Source organism: Odocoileus virginianus, chromosome 29 (assembly GCF_023699985.2).
Source record: "Odocoileus virginianus isolate 20LAN1187 ecotype Illinois chromosome 29, Ovbor_1.2, whole genome shotgun sequence".
In the NCBI taxonomy this organism is placed as follows: Eukaryota; Metazoa; Chordata; class Mammalia; order Artiodactyla; family Cervidae; genus Odocoileus; species Odocoileus virginianus.
The window spans coordinates 11,703,178-11,719,433 of record NC_069702.1 but is presented as its reverse complement, the minus strand read 5'-3'; the positions used below and the strand labels follow the sequence as shown (position 1 = coordinate 11,719,433).

General features: G+C 49.8%; 1 protein-coding gene and 1 non-coding gene across 2 annotated transcripts in view; one reads left to right on the top strand and one right to left on the bottom strand.

Moving 5' to 3' along the window:
* SLC2A9 (solute carrier family 2 member 9) overlaps positions 1–16,256 on the bottom strand; it is a 204,662-nt gene that overhangs the window by 95,457 nt on the left and 92,949 nt on the right. The window contains exon 7 of the mRNA XM_070457990.1: positions 3,276–3,463. Within this exon, the coding sequence (XP_070314091.1) occupies positions 3,276–3,463 (188 nt within the window). The remainder of the gene's footprint in view (positions 1–3,275; positions 3,464–16,256) is intronic.
* TRNAG-GCC (transfer RNA glycine (anticodon GCC)) lies at positions 3,657–3,729 on the top strand. The gene has a single exon. It is a non-coding gene; the product is annotated as a tRNA-Gly (tRNA).

The following is a 16,256-nucleotide window of genomic DNA, read 5'->3' as shown; positions in this document are numbered from 1 at the left end:
GTGGGCTCTGAGGCTGGAATTTGCTGCTCACCGGCATATGTCCTTTGGTATGTAAGAATGAGGGTCTCCTGATAGCTCAGTTGGCAAAGGATCCCCCTGCAATGCAGGAGACCCTGGTTTGATTCTTGGGTTGGAAAGATTTGCTGAGAAGGGATAGGCTACCCACTCCAGTATTCTGGCCTGGAGAATTTCATGGACTATATAGTCCATGGAGTTGCAAAGAGGTGGATACGACTGAGCGACTCTCACTTCACTTCACTTCATGTAAGAATGAAGTAGGACTTGTCCCCTTGACTCCCTAGGGATGACCTAGGGACCCGGGCGGTGACATACACAGGTATACTCTGAAGCACGGAGTCGAACTGGGGTGGTTGCCAGGGGCTGGGAGTGGGTGAAACTCAGTGTCATTAATGAATAGGTATAAAGTTTGAGTTAAGCAAGATGAACAAGTTCTAAAAATCTGTACAATACGATGCCCATGGTTAACAATGTCATATGGTGCACTTAAACGTTTGTGAAGAGGATAAATGTCATGCTAACTGTTCTTACAATGATAAGACAGAGGACTTCCCTGGTGGCATGGTGGATAAGAATCCGCCTGCCGATACAAGCGACACGAGTATGATCCCTGGTCTGGAAAGATTTCATGGTCGGAGCAACTAAGGCGGTGCACCACGACTGGTGAACCTGTGCTCTAGAGCCCATGAACCACAATTACTGAGTCCACGTTCCACACCTGCTGAAGCCTGTGTGCCTAGAGCCTGTGCTACACAAGAGAAGCTACTTCAATGAGAAGACCGCAACTAGAGTAGCCCCCCTCCACCCTCTACAATTAGAGAAAGCCCACGAAGAGCACCGTAAGAACTAGCACGACCAAAAGTAAATAAATACATTTTAAAACAAAAGAAGAGAAAAGAGTTGGAAAGCAGTCAATGCAAAGGAAAGTGATTGAGATCTCAGATCTGTTGGCTCTGGGAGCAGAGATTTCCCCCCCCCCTCGCCGCCGCCCCATCTATGCTTATGCAGTGGGGCTTACAGAAACACTCGAGTGGAATTTACAAAGTGGTACAGCGTATGCAAATTGGAAAATTATGTCTCACAGAAGGAGAGAATTCTGTTCAGAAATGTCATGGTTCTCGATCTAAATGCCTCATTACAGACAGATTCCATATGTGGTTTTACAATTCCACATGTAAACTTTAAGAAACAGATGCTTTCTCTCTCTGCTTACTCAGAACAGGGAGGGAGCATTTGAAACAGTCTGGCATGACAAAGGTCCATGTAGTCAAAGCTATGGTTTTTCCAGTAGTCATGTACGGATGTGAGAGCTGGACCATAAAGAAGGCAGAGTGCCAGAGAATTGATGCTTTTGAACTGTGGTGCTGGAGAAGACTCTTGAGAGTCCCTGGGAAAGCAAGGAGATCAAACCAGTCAATCCTAAAGAAAATCAACCCTGACTACTCTTTGGAAGGACTGATGCTGAAGCTGAAGCATCAATACTTTATCCACCTGAAGAGCTGACTCACTGGAAAAGACCCTGATGCTGGGAAAGATTAAAGCCAGGAGAAGAAGGGGACAACGGAGATGAGATGATTGGATGGCATCACCAACTCGATGGACATGAATTTGGGCAAGCTCTGGGAGATGGTGAGGGGCAGGGAAGCCTGGCGTGCTGCAATCCATGGGGTCACAAAGAGTCAGACACAACTTGGTGACTGAACAATAGCTAGCATGACCTTGGTCTTATCCAGAGGAGGCAACAATAGGACTAGGTCAAGGTCAAGCAAGTTAACCCAGGTGCCCTCTCCTTCTGCTGACACAACTAGACCAAGGGTAAGCAAATAAGCACCAAGATGATTGTATTTCATCCTGATAGTTCCAACAAGAAATACAAGAGAAACAAGAGAAATGAGGCTGAGCATTGTACTTGCTAATTTCCCTCCCCGACTGGAAACACTCCCCTTTCAGGTCGCCTCTCCTACCCACCCACAAACACCCTCCCTGCTGACTCTGAGATGCCAGGCTCACACACACAGGGCAACTCTTTCATCTGGGCTTCTTCAGAAGCTCCCTTCTCCTGCCCTCTGGACCCAGCCACACTTGTCTTGAGCTACGTAAGTGACCTCAGAGGGAATCTGATTGCTTCAGTGCAGGAATCTCCTCTACGTATTCCTGCCAAGTGCTTGGCCAGCTGGCTTGCACACTTTCACGAACGGGGAACTCACTAACCCTGGAGGCAACCCACTGTTTTCCAGAAGCAGCCATAACAATAATGATCCCAAGTCTGCCTCCCTACTCCTCAAATTTCTGAATTCTATCTTTTGGAGCCCCTAAGAGAGAAGGGGAGGCTTTGTCCATTGGTGGGTTAGGGTACCCCAGAGAGGAACCCCCTCCTCTGGTTTACCTGCCCACATCAACTCGGGCCTCAAGAAACTTTTCTTTAAAGCCTTGACATTTTCTCAGGTCAAAAGCATGCATTGAAGCCAGTCCAGCCAATGCTGCTGCTGAGTAGTCGCTAAGTCCAACTCTTTGCAACCCCATGGACTGCAGCACACCAGGCTTCCCTGTCCTTCACTATCTCCTGGAGTTTGGTCAAACTCATGTCCATTGAGTCGGCGAAGCCATCCATCTATCTCATCCTCTGTCGTCCCCTTCTCCTCCTGCCTTCAATCTTTCCCAGCATCAGCCCAGCCAAGGGTACTTTTATTTAAATGATCTCAATGTCAAGTCGCTTACTTGTGACTTCCTAACACCTTCCTTAAGAAATATGACTTTTAGACACTTCTCTGGTGGTCCAGTGGTTAAGAATCTGCCTTTCAATGCAGGGATGCCAGTTCCATCCCTGGGCGGGGAACTAGGATCCCACGTGCTGTGGGACAACTATGGAACCCATGGAGACTGCGAACCACAACTAGAGAAAAACCCGCATGCTGCAAGGAAAGATCGTGACTGCTGCAAGTAAGACCTCGCAGCCTAGTAAAAAATAAATATTTTTTTAAAAGACACATGACTTCTAAGTGTTTCTAGGGATAAGTAATTAAAGTGATAGGCAGCATTTAGTCAGAGGTAATTCTCAGCTAGCTGCTTCAGTGAACACCTCACATGGATTATTTCTCTCCATATTGCATCATCCCATTTTACAGATGTGGAAACTGATGGTCAGGTTACATGATGGCCCAGAGCTGGGCTGGAACCCAGGGCATCCAGGGTCTAAGCCCTGATCCACCTCCGCCCACCCCTCCCTCCGGTTCCTCCATCTGTGCAGGGGTGCTCACCGCATTGAGGCCGCAGAGCTGGTAGCAGCCCATGGAGATGACCACGGTTATGAGCTGCCAGCGGACGAAGGGACTCCTGAGCAGCTCCAGCACGGATACCAGCCGGATGTTCCTCTGCACGCGGCTCTCCGCCAGGACCTCCTCCACCTCGCGGGAGACGTCCTCTTTGCCCAGGAATGTCCGGAAGGCTGCCAATGGGGAGGAGCATGGATTTCAGTGGGGATTATCAGGACGTCCACTGTGTCTGATGTTGGGCCCCCCGGGGATGGTCCGTCCCACCACCCAGACACACCAGACTGTTGTGTATCGAGATGGAGCTGGCAGGGGTCTTTGAGGCCATGGAGTGCCAAGCCCTTGTTTAAAAGTAGGAAAACAGGGACCTCCCTGATGGTCCAGTGGCCAAGACTCTGTCCTGCCACTGCAGGGGTCCCAGGTTGGATCCCTGGTCAGGGAACTGAATCCCACGTGTCACAACTAAGCGTTCACATGTGACAATGAACAGCAAGATTCTGCATGCTGCAAGGAAGACCCAGAGCAGCCAAATAGATAAATCACACACACACACACACACACACACACACACACACACAGACAAAGACCCTGATGCTGGGAAAGATTGAAGGCAGGAGGAGAAGGGGATGACAGAGGATGAGATGGTTGGATGGCATCACTGATTCAATGGACATGAGTATGAGTAAACTCCAGGAGTTGGCGTGCTTCAGGGAAGCCTGGCATGCTGCAGTCCATGGGATTGCAAAGAGTTGGACATGACTCAGCGAATGACCTGAACTAATATATATACACAAAAGGAGGAAAACAGGAGGCCCACAGAGATGCAGTGACCTGCTCAAGGTCACTAAGTTGACCAGGAGAAGAACCCCTAGAGAACCAGCCTTCCCTGATTGCCCCCACTGCAAAGCCGAGCATGCCCAGGGTTCAAATCCCATCTCTACTACTGGGTAGATGAGCAGTGTCCATGCCTCAAAAGGTTCCTGTAACGACCGAGTGATGTAACATATTCTAAACCCCTGGCTCCACGACATGCACTTAGCACCTCCTGTCTGACCCGCACCGTGCACTCATTCTCACTGGCGGCCTCTAGACAGAGGTCAGAGGGCCACTTGACCAGGATGCCCAGAAAGGGGATTGAACTAAATGATCTCCAGGGCCCTTTCCACACAACCCTGTGAAACCCAGAAAGCCGGACTGAAATATTCTCAAAGAGCCAATCTTCCCAGGATTCAAGCTCACCCCTGTGACTCAGGCTTTCCCAGGCTGAACACTGCAAATTTCCAGCCTCAGTGAGCTTGTCATTTTTTTTTTTTTTAACCAAGCCTTTAATTGTGCAAACCGCCATGGATATATGCATGAAGCTGGGCTGTCTGATTAGACCCCCGAGATCACAATAATTAGATCAGGGGAGATGCCTTTAGAATGCAGATTTAAATATTCAGCACTTAGGTATTCATCCTCCTACAGGGGAGGCGGCTCATGATGGCTCCTGGGGACAGTCCATTCCCAACACTGTGGGCATTATCCCTAAAAACATTGTTCTGAGCCTCAGGCCAGGTGAAACTGCTCTTCTTAGGTAGGAAAAAACAAAACATGGTTGTTAAACCTCTCCAGATTCTGCAAGCCCAGGAAGGCTCTGAGGTGTTATTTCCAGAAGTATAGTAAAAACCACCTCAGAATGTCTCTTTTGTAAGCTGTAATTTAATACTTTCCCTAGCATTTATTAAAGATAAGTGGAGGAAACAGCTGAGAAGGTAATGTTTCTGCAGCATTCACTAAACCATAGTATTTCTCAAAGTTCAAAAATGCAGTATTGATGTGATAAAGTAAGCCTAGAGTTTCAGGGCAAGAAAATATCTCTCTCTCTTTCCTGACATACATGCTTCCCATATAAAATAAGGAGAACTTGAGAACCTTCCCCCCCACCGCACCCTTTTCACTTTGGCTGCCAGGAAGCTCTCAGTTAAACTCAATGTTTAGCTCTTAGAGTTTCCTGGAGCAAAAACTTTCTTCCACTTAAAAGCTCTGATCTCATTATTTTTTCCTTTAATTTTTAAAAATTACTTACTTATTTTTGGTTGTGCTGGGTCTGTTGCTGCTCTGGCTTTTCTCTGGTTGCAGCGAGCAGGGGCTGCTCTCTGGGTGCACTGCATGGGCTTCTCATTGCAGTGGATTCTCTTCCTGCAGAGCAGGGTCTCTCGGGTGTTTGGGCTTCAGTAACTGTGACCCCTGGTCTCTAGAGCACAGGCTCAGTAGTCGTAGCACCCGGGCTTAATTGCTCCAAAGCATGTGGGATCCTCCTAGACCAGGGATCGAACCCACATCTTCTGCATTGGCAGGCAGGTTCTTTACCACTGAGCCACCAAGGAAGCCCCTTCATTCTTCTTTTGAAGTATCTATCCAACATTCCTGATGTATATGTGTTCATAAAAATAGCTTGTTTCTACTGTCCCACATCCCTTCTTTTATGGTTCCCCTGACCGAGTGAGGAAGAGTAGCTTGTGTGACTTATCTGGCAGACATGAAGACGCACCACTGAGGTCCCCTTTGGGAAAGGACTGGGCTGCTGGGCTGGAGGAGGGTGGTTAGCTGACAGCCTCTAGCTCTTAGCATCACGGGCGTCTACCTCATCTTGGAAGCCCAAATGATGCTATTCTCATAGTGGTCCCAGCCCACAACCGAGTATGGCAGTGGTATAAGGACCCAGCCATCCCCGCCCAGCAGGGACTCGTGTGATGCTCAAGCCTTGCTCCAGGGCCCCCCTGTGACTGGCAGAGCCCCTGCCAGGTGGCCTTGTGGCCTGATGCTTCTCCTGCTCCATCCTGCTCCACCCTTTCCAAGCTCAGTTATTATCTCCAGTGAAAGCGAAAGTTGCTCAGTCGTGTCTGACTCTTTGTGACCCCATAAACTATACAGTCCATGGAATTCTCCAGGCCAGAACACTGGAGTGGGTAGCCTATCCCCTCTCCAGGGGATCTCCCCAACCCAGGGATTGAACCCAGGTCTCCCATGTTGCAGGTGGATTCTTTACCAGCTGAGCCACCAGGAAAGCCCATTATCTCCCGTGAACATCTGCAAACCAAACGCCTTCTCAGCCTCTGCTTCCTGGAGAAGCCAATCTGCAACCCAGTTGACTTTGACAGGGGAGAACCAACCATCAGTTTCTCTCAGTTTCCAACTTCGGAAGTGCCGAGCTGGTTTGGTCCTCACAGCTGTCCTGAGCTATTGCAAGAGCGATGGCAGTAGCCTGGAACTGCTCTCCCGCGTCCAGTCTTCTCGTGCCCTGTGGAGCTCCACCATAAACCCCTTCTGCGCACTGCAGCATCAGCAGCCAGCTCACCAGTGTATTTGATTCTAAAAGGCCTCGTGGGGGGCTTCCCTGGTGGCTCAGTGGTAAAGAATGCGCCTGCCAATGCGGGAGACACGGGTTCGATCCCCGATCTGGAAAGATCCCACACGCTGCACAACAGCTAAGCCTGTGTGTCACAACTGTTGATCCTGCTCTAGAGCCCTGGAGCCACAACTACTGAAGCCTGAGCATCCTAGACCCTGTGCTCCATCATAAGAGAAGCCACGGGAATGAGAAGCCTACACTGCAAGGGAGAATAACCTCTGCTCGCCGCAACTAGAGCAAAGCCCACACAACAAGGAAGACCCAGCACAGCCAAAAATAAATAGATTTTAAAAAAATAAACAAAAATAAAAGGCCCCCCCGGCCCTCCCCTCCGCACAGAATGAAGCCCAGGCTCCAGAACCTGGCCCATGGCTGTCTTTCAGTTTCACTCCTAACTGCCCATCTTTGCAGGCTTCTCTCTTGGACGTGCAAACATGCGTTTCCTCTTTCCTACACATGCTATGCTTTCTTGGCTCTCTGCGCTCGGCCACGCCCGTCCTTCTGCCAAGAATGCTCTTCCTGCCTTTCCTCCCCTGGCTAACGTCTCCCACCTCGATGTCAGAGCCTGGGCTCTCACAGCCCCTTGGGCTTCTTCCCATCCTGCCACTCTCTCCCCACGTTGTCATCAGCACCTTTTTTCCACCTGCTGTGAGCACCCGGAAGTCCACTGCCTGGTGCCCGGGGAAGACCAGGCTCCAAGCTGGTGTTTCTTGACCTTGTGGGGACAGCACTGGTCATATAAAGGGGCTGTCTCATGTGTGGCGGGCTGAAATCATGGGCTGTCCAGAGCCAATTCTCAGTACAAGCTTACTGAGCATCTACTATGCTCCAGACGGTGCACTGGAGAGGTGGTGTCTCCACCACAATCACAGCACATTTCCAAATGAGTTTTTGTGGAATGCCAATCAAAGGAGAGGCTCCATGGAAATGAGATTCCCTGATCAGAGAAGTTTGGTCTCATTGTATGAGTGCTAGCTCTCAGGGGTTCAAACGTCACATTAGACTAGTAAAGGTCCTGGACTTCTCTGGTGGTCCAGTGATTAAGAATTTACTTGCCAATGCAGGGGACATGGGTTCGATCCCTGGTCTGGGAAGATCCCACATGCTGTGGAGCAACTAACCCTGGGTGCCACAAGTACTGACGTCCTTGCACCCTTGAGCCTGCGCTTTGCAAAAAGAGAAGTCTCTGCAATGAGAAACCTGAGCATCGCGACTAGAAAAAGACTGTGTGTAGCTATGAAGACCCAGCACAGCCAAAAATAATAAAATTAAGAAAGAAGGAAAAATTTTTTTTAAAAGTAAAGGTTCTGGTAAGTCTTGCAAGAAAGACACCCATCTCATTTTGTTTAGTTTCACACTTCCCAAATGTGTTTGTTGGTGCATCGACTAACATTGTGCAGAAGTCCATCAAGAAGTGTGATTCTAACTTTACATGGCAGTGTCACAGAGAGAGCAAATTCAGGACGTCCTGGGAGCCAGGAGGGGAACTTTATGGACGGCACTGGGCAGAGAGGAGGCAAATATCACCAGGTTACTCCCTGTCTCTGTCTTTTAGGAGGCACTTTGAGAGCAGAAAAGGCCAGAGGTAGGGAGAATGACCACCGATGTCAGTCCACGTTCGAATCCCCAGGACCTGTGAATAAATTAGCGTTCATGGCCAAAGGGGCACTGCAGATGTGATTAACATAAATACCTTGAGATGGGGAGGTTATCCTGGATTATCTAGGTGGTCCCAATGTCATCACAAGGGTCCTTATAAGAGAAAGGTAGGAGAGTCAGAGTGAGAGAGAAACTGATGTAACCATGGAAACAGGGCTTGGAGGAGGGATACACTTTCAAGGAGGAAGGGGCCAGGAGCCAAGGAGGGCGGGCCGCCTCTACAAACTGGAAAAGGCCAGGAATGATTCTCCCCTGGAACCTCCAGAAGGGATCACAGCCCTGCCGGCACCTTGATTTTAGCCTGTTGAGTCCTATTTTGGAGTTTTGACTTCCAGAACTATAAAATAATAAATTGATGTTTTAAGCCCCCAGAAGAAAACCAACGCAGAGCCACTGAAATGAGGTAGCTGTAGGTTCAACCCCACCACCACTCACTTTCTGCAGGACACGGGGAAAGCACCTGATCTTTCAAGCCTTAGGTCTTAACGGTAGGATGGGGCTGAGGCCACCTGTGTGTCCAGGTCACCATGACAACCACCTGCAGCGTAGGCAGGGCACCTGGAGCCTGGGGCCTGGTTCAGCCTGGAGCTCAGTGCCGTCAACGATCCCTTTTGGGGACAGGTAACCCGCTGGGAAGCTAGCGGGCACGAGTGAAACCAGCGTCATGCAGGACTTAGTAAGGGCAAAGGGGGATGTGTCTGTCCAGAACTGCCAGGGATCTGGGAGGGAGGGCTTGGAAGGGATGGAGGTCACAAAATTGCATGGCACTTGGGCCATGCAATTGCAAGCCTAGGGCTTAAGCACACAGCCCTAGATGCTGCGCCCTGGTTGTGTGGCCACGGAAGGGTCACTCAGCCTCTCTGGACCCCGTCCTCACCTCTAATTCAGGGGGAACACTTATGCCAGCCTCTTGGGGTATGAGGACTGGGTCGTGGGCCCTCACCTGGAGGGGTGCTTGCTCCTGAAAAGTACTTATGTGGTACTCTAGACCAGCTGGGGAGCAGGTTGGGGTGGGACCTCTCGGCTCACCCAGAAGCTTGCCCTGGCTTCAGGCATGGGCCTTCCTGGTGCCAGCTCTCTTGGTTAGTGAGGGTACAGGACAGGGTTCTGCTGGCATCTGGTTCTCCCTGAGCAGCCACAACTGCCCAGGACTTAGGGTTGAGAGGGATTCTGAAGTTGTCCTCTCTGCCCAGTGGGGAAGAATGGATGATGGACCAGGCAGAATCCAACAGAGCAGGCTGGTGGCTCATGAGCCACGTGTTAGCTGGACCCATGCGGACAACACGGGCCAGGAGCGTCCAAGGGATGGGTCTGAGAGACCATTCATGGCTGGAGCCCGGGTTTGGAAGTGGGTGATGGGGAAAAGGGAGGATGAGTTGGATGCTGTGTGGTCCCACGAGCTCCTATCCTCACCATCTAAGACAGCTGAGCCCGCATCCTGCCCGCCCACACTTCACACCACAGCACAACATAGAGAAATCAAGAAAAACAGGTGTTCTTGGCCAGGGCTGACTCCCAGCTCTGACGTTTCCCAGCCCAATGATGCCCTCTCTGGTAGTGGAGCCTGAGCCTGGCAAACTCAGAGAAAGAACTGAAGGTTGAGGGTAGCCTGGTTCAGGCCCCGAAATACCCACAAAATGCCATGCCCTGAGTAAAAATGGGAAAAAGTGTGTAGTGAAGAGGAGGCGACGGCCATGGAGACAGGCTGAACTGGGTTCCACCCCAGATCTGCCGCCCGTCGGCTATGGAGCCCTGCAGGTCTCTGCAGCCTCACACATCTGTTTCCTCGGATTCCAGAGGGGTGGAATGGCATGGCAATCTGGTGCGATGACACCTGCAAGGTCACCACACCTGTTGATCGGTTGTGTAACAGTGGGTGATGGTGTTTAAGAGCCCCAACTCTGGGGCCACTCTGGGTGAGTCCCCATCTTGGCTTCACCATTTTTCACCTAGTCCGATGCCAAGCTGGTTACTGAATGCTTCTGTGGCTTAGTTTTCTCATCTGTAAAATGGACAGAACAGCCCTGGGCTGCCAGCAGTATTAAACATCAGCACTCATGTATTCCTTCAAGCAGGGCTGGCTCTTAATGACCAGGGAGCATTGTAAGGCTGCTAACTATGACAGAAGAGACTTGCTATAGCCTCCTGGGGCTTCCTTCTTTTACCTTCCTTTTATCTTAACCTGACAATGAGTACAAAACACTATAACCTCCTGTGGGATGAATTCTGGCCCCATACACATTATGTTCAAGTCCTAACCTACAGCTGGTTTATTTGGAGCAGGGATCTTTGCAGGTGCATTGTGATATCAGTGAAGCTGAGGTCATCCTGGAGGAGGGTGGGCCCTGAATCCCGTATGACCCTTGTAAGAAGAGGAAAAGAATCACAGACAGACGGAGGGGAGTTGGCCACGTGACGGCAGAGGCAGGTGTTGGCACGATGCGGCTGTAAGCCAAGGAATGCAAAGGATTGCTGATGACACCAGATGCTGGCAGGGAAAGCAGGTCCTGTTGACACCTTGATATTGAACCTCTGGCCTCCAGGACCATGAGAAAACAAATTTCTGCTGCTTTAAAGCCTCCCAATTTGTGGTACTTTGTTGTAGCAGCAACCACCTGTGATCACCTTATGTAGGCATTTATCATGTCATGCTAGAGCAAAGCACAGAACAATCTGGAGAACATGTTATCATGACCCGGAGGGGCCCTGGGACAAGGCAGGCCAAGGGATTTTCTGGGGAGCCCAGGGTGATGGCCTTTGCAGTCACAGGTAAGGAACGGCACTGAACTCAGCACAGTGTGGGCCTCGGTGTTTCTAAAAACAGGAGGTTTCACCGATACATGGATTTTCTCACTGTATTGGTATTTAAAAGGAGGAAATCACTGGGCTTTTAATTTAGGTTTGGTTTCTTTTTAATATTGACAGCAGTAGGATCCACAATACGGGTAGTAAAAGATATTGGAACTCCTGTTGTAGTTTTATAACATTTCATCGTGGAGCAATCCTGGAGTTTTCACACAGCCCAAGAGAAGGGGTGTGGGGGCTCCACCAATCACTGGAGCTGTCAGCCCTTTGTCCTTCTTTGTTTTTGGTGCAGAGTTATATATTAAAGATTTAGACCTATAAATATCCAGTGGGGGATGTCAGAACCATGATGTTGAGTTAAATTTTTTCAGAGTGGCACTGATATCTTGATACCAGTATAAAATGTTAAGTTTATACAAAAACACTTTTGTCTATTGGTTATGGATGTGATTATATGTAAGCAAAAGCTCTGAAACACACAGAATAGATTTCAATCTAAAAGTGGTGGATTCAAAGGAAAAAAAAAATAAAGTTACATGTGTAATTTACAGATTAGTGGGTCTGAGAAGGGTAGTTTTCAATTTTAACAGAATCAACCATGACAAGATGGAGATAGGCTATCCACTCCAGTATTCTTGGGCTTCCCTTGTGGCTTAGCTGGTAAAAAATCCACCTGCAATGCAGGAGACCTGGGTTTGATCCCTGGGTTGGGAAGATCCCCTGGAAAAGGGAAAGGCTACCAACTCCAGTATCCTGGCCTGGAGAATTCCATGGACTGTATAGTCCATGGGGTCAGCAAGAGTTAGACACGACTGAGCGACTTTCACTTTCAATCATGACAGAGGTACAGGCAGCTGATAATGAATCCTCCAAAGAAATGACAGATTAAAGATAAAATGAACAGAGGCAGCACAAAGACAGGACAGCAGACCTGCCACCTCGCTCCAGGCACAAGCCTGTTGTCAGCTCCCGTGGCTGCGACAGGGGGCGGCCTAGCAGAAGTCTTAAAAGTTAAGACAGAAGCAGTCTATCTTCTCAAGGTAAGGTGACATTTTAACACGAGAGTGAGAGTAGCAACTTTTTGATGAAAGTTATTCTATGAAAAAAGATGTTTGAAAACACTTCTGTCACCGTGTGGCTTGGAAACCAAACTGATGGACACAACTCACCTATTCAAATGCTCGAATCTGCTCAGTAAAAACATTTTGCAAACATTTAAGAAAATTATTTCTGTTTGAAAATATTCCAGAAGAAGAGTTTCAGTGAGTTTTCCTAAATTTTGGTTGTTAAAATATAACAAGGCAACATCTTCTGGTTATTTTGTAAGAACAACCAATAGACAGCTGGGAAGATGGAAACCCACCAGCTGCACTTCCAGAGCCTGTGAATAACCATATCCCTTCCCTCTGGTCTTTAGGTGAAGGCCTGCAATCAGCCTCTGGAGCGGGGATCTCACTCACAAGGGGCAGGAAACTGCCAGGGTACAGATCATGCAGGGTGGTGACAGGGGTGTCCTGCAGCTGTCCAACGGCCACCACTGCTGCCTCTGTCATCACTGGAGTCCCACCAGCTCCAGGCAGGTCCTTATACTGGTGCGAAGCTTATGACATCATGCCAGAGACTGGGTCTCATTCAGGGCCTGGTATGCAGCAGGTGCTCAAACCATGCTGGAAAAATGTAACTGGACCCTGCTCACATTTGCTGATGAGTTGGGCTTCCCTGGTGGCTCAGCTGGTAAAGAATCCACCTGCAATGCGGGAGACCTGGGTTCGATCTTGGGTTGGGAAGGCCCTCTGGAGAAGGGAAAGGCTACCCACTCCAGTATTCTAGCCTGGAGAATTCCACAGACTGTATTGTACAATGGTGGCAAAGAGTCAGACATGACTGAGCAACTTTCACTTTCACTTTAGTCCAGAGGAGAGGGGGCTCTGAGGGAGAAGCCTGGATGTGGGTGGGGCTGGTCTTGTTTTCCTTGGCCCTGAATCAGACCAGGACCAAGGGCAGAGCTGTGATGAATGGGATGTCAGCTCGCCACAAGAAAGAATGGTCGGACTGATGTGTTCCAGGGTGGGCTGGGCATTGTCTCAAGCAGTGAGTTCCCCATTCCTGGAAGTGTGCAAGGAGAGGCCTGATGACCACCCACTAGAGATGTTGTGGGAGGACCCCAGGCCTTAAACAGGAAGATGGGAAGAGGGATAAAGTCTCTAAACGCAAGCACAGAACCCCAGAAGTTTGCAGGTTCCATGGGAGGGGGGAGGCGCGTCTGGGTGGTGGGTGGGAGGGGGTGAGACAGACACGGGCAGTTGTAACTAGCTGTCTATGGAGAGAGAGGAAGGGGCTTTGGAAACCACTAGTCTGTGAGCCATTTCCAAAAGTCATCCTCTACGGAAGACAATCCTCCCAGAGGAGTCCATCTTCCTGAATCCCCAAGCCACTTAAACAACTCACCTGTCTACCCCAGAGCTTCCCCTCCTGCTCAGCCTCCCACCCACCCTTGCTTCTCAGGGCTCATGTCTCTTTCATATTCCCTCTGTGTTCTAATTGCTAACTCCAAAGACCTTGAAAATGGAGTGAGAATTTTCATTTCCCACCTGGAAAGAAACCCCTCTTGGGGGGCATGGTTAACTGCCAGGCTGGGAATGGGAGGCATTTTGCAACCAACTCTTGCACCAGTTAAAGACTGGCCTTTACTCGAGGGGACTCAGAACACCAAGCAGGTGCGAGGCGGGGAACATTTACTGTGCACCTACTGTGTGCCAGGGGGCTTCCCTGGTGGCTCAATGGTAAAGAATCCACCTGCAATGCAGAAGATGCAGGAGACGTGGGTTCGACCCCTGGGTAGGGACGATTCCCTGGAGGAGGGCATGGCAACCCTCTCCAGTATTCTTGCCTGGGAAATCCCATGGACAGAGGAGCCTGGTGGGCTGCCATCCGTGGGGTCGCAAAGAGTCGGACATGACTGAGGCGACTCAGGCATGGCAGAGTGTGCCAGACCCTGGGCTGGGTGTCTTATAGACTTGGCTGCAACTCCTAGTGTGGTTTAGCCCCCTGAGCTTCAGGGACATTAGAAGGCCTCCCAGAGATCCCAGGTAGAAAGGAGAGAGTCAGTGTTCTAGCCTGGATCCGTCTGATCATTCTTTCCACACACCTCAAAGGATGATGAAAAGACACAGTGGAGCGGAGAAGCTACCAGAAACAGATTCAGTTCACTTCAATTAACCTGCGGCTTCTGAGAGCTTTGACATGCCACAGGTGCCAAGGTCTACTATGTTAGTAAGGAACAAGGCGGGGTCTTTGCCTGAAGGAGTTCTCTCGAGTGGGAGGCAGAAGGCAACTCGCTACCACTCCGGTGGGTGGAGATGGAGGTGGGGGTGGCAGACGCTGCACAAACCCCCTGCAAGATCAGTGCTCTGACCGCCGTTAACAATGGGGAAACGGGGGCTCAGTAGGACCACAGGATATACCCACATCACACAGGAGAGCTGGCGTTTCCACTCCTACCACTGCCCCTGCCCATGGGGTGATGCAGGCCTGGCCCAAAGGATGATGCTGATGGGAGGTGGTCACAGACGGTACAGACATCCTGGTGTCACCTGAGCTTGTTCAAACTGCGTAACTGAGACTTCGTGCCTGTTGATAGCAGCTTCTCATTCTCTGTCCCCCCACTCCAGTCCCTGGCACTCACTGTTCCACAGCTGGGTTGTCTGAACTTGACTATCTAATTAAATTAAGGAATTAATTAATTTTAGGGGTTGCAACCCACAAGGGGACTACACTTATTTTTTTGAGTCTTTATGAAATTTGTTACAATATTGCTTCTGCCCTGTGTTTTGGCATGTTGGGTCTTAGCTCCCTGATCAGGGATGGACCCCACACCCCCTGTATGGGAAGGTGAAGTCTCAACCACTGGACCACCAAAGAAGTCCCTGAACTTGACTATTTCAGATAACTCATAGAGGCGAGAACGTGCGGCAAGAGTCCTCCTGTGACTGACAGCTCACTCAGCATAATGTCCTCCAGGGCCATCCACGTTGTCACATGTTACAGGATGCCCTCCTTTCGCAACGCTGAATAATATTCCATGGTATGTATATCACATTTCCTCGATCCATTCATTCAAAATCAAACATTTAAGTTGTTTCCATATCTTGGCTATTGTGAACAGTACTGCAGTACCGGTCAGAACAGGAATGCTAACAGCTCTTTGAGATCTTCGGTTTGATTCTTACGGACCAATGGAATAGCACAGAGAACCTAGAAATAAACCCATGCATATCGGGGTCAACTGGGCTTCCCTGGTGGCTCAGACGGTCAAGAATCTGCCTGCAATGCAGGAGACCCGGGTTCAGTCCCTGGGTCAGGAAGATCCCCTGGAGAAGGGAATGGCAACCCACTCCAGTATTCTTGTCTGGAGAATCCTACGGACAGAGGATCTTAGCGGGCTACAGTCCACAAGGTTGCACAGTGTCAGACACGACTGACAGACTAACACACTTAGAACCAGGAAATAGCAATGCAGGTGTATGAACGCCAGCAGTCTGGCTGGCTCAGAAAATCTAAGCTCCTAACCTCCACGGTGTGCCACCTCTCTGCAGCTCCGCAAAACCTGCAGAGGTTCTTTGTTCTCCTTCCAGGGCCCTGAGTTACATCTGTGACACACACAGACACAAGTACACACACACACACACACACACACACACACACACACGTGCTTGCTTGCTTTCTAAGCTGCCTCAATTTTCTCCTCGACTTCTATAAATTAAAAGATGGAGTCTCTAATACTTAATCAAGAGAGAAAAATGAAGGCTCCAGTGGGTGGTATGGTGAGGCCACTTGACCTTCAACCTCTGGCTTCTGCATCTCTACGACAAGGACCTGCGTGCAGACACCCTCACAGCATTGTGGTACTTACTGTCCCACATGCCAATACAAGGGCTTGTAAAAGTCAGTGTCACTCTTGCTCCAATAAACCACTGTCATGGAGCAAAAAGCTAGTGGCAGGACGATCACGGTTGTCTAGCAGGTTAGAACCATGGGGGCACCGTCAAATTTAGGCTGGTCCTTCCCTGATCTTAGCCTGCGGCTCCTGCTCCTCCTTGGGGATGGGAAGG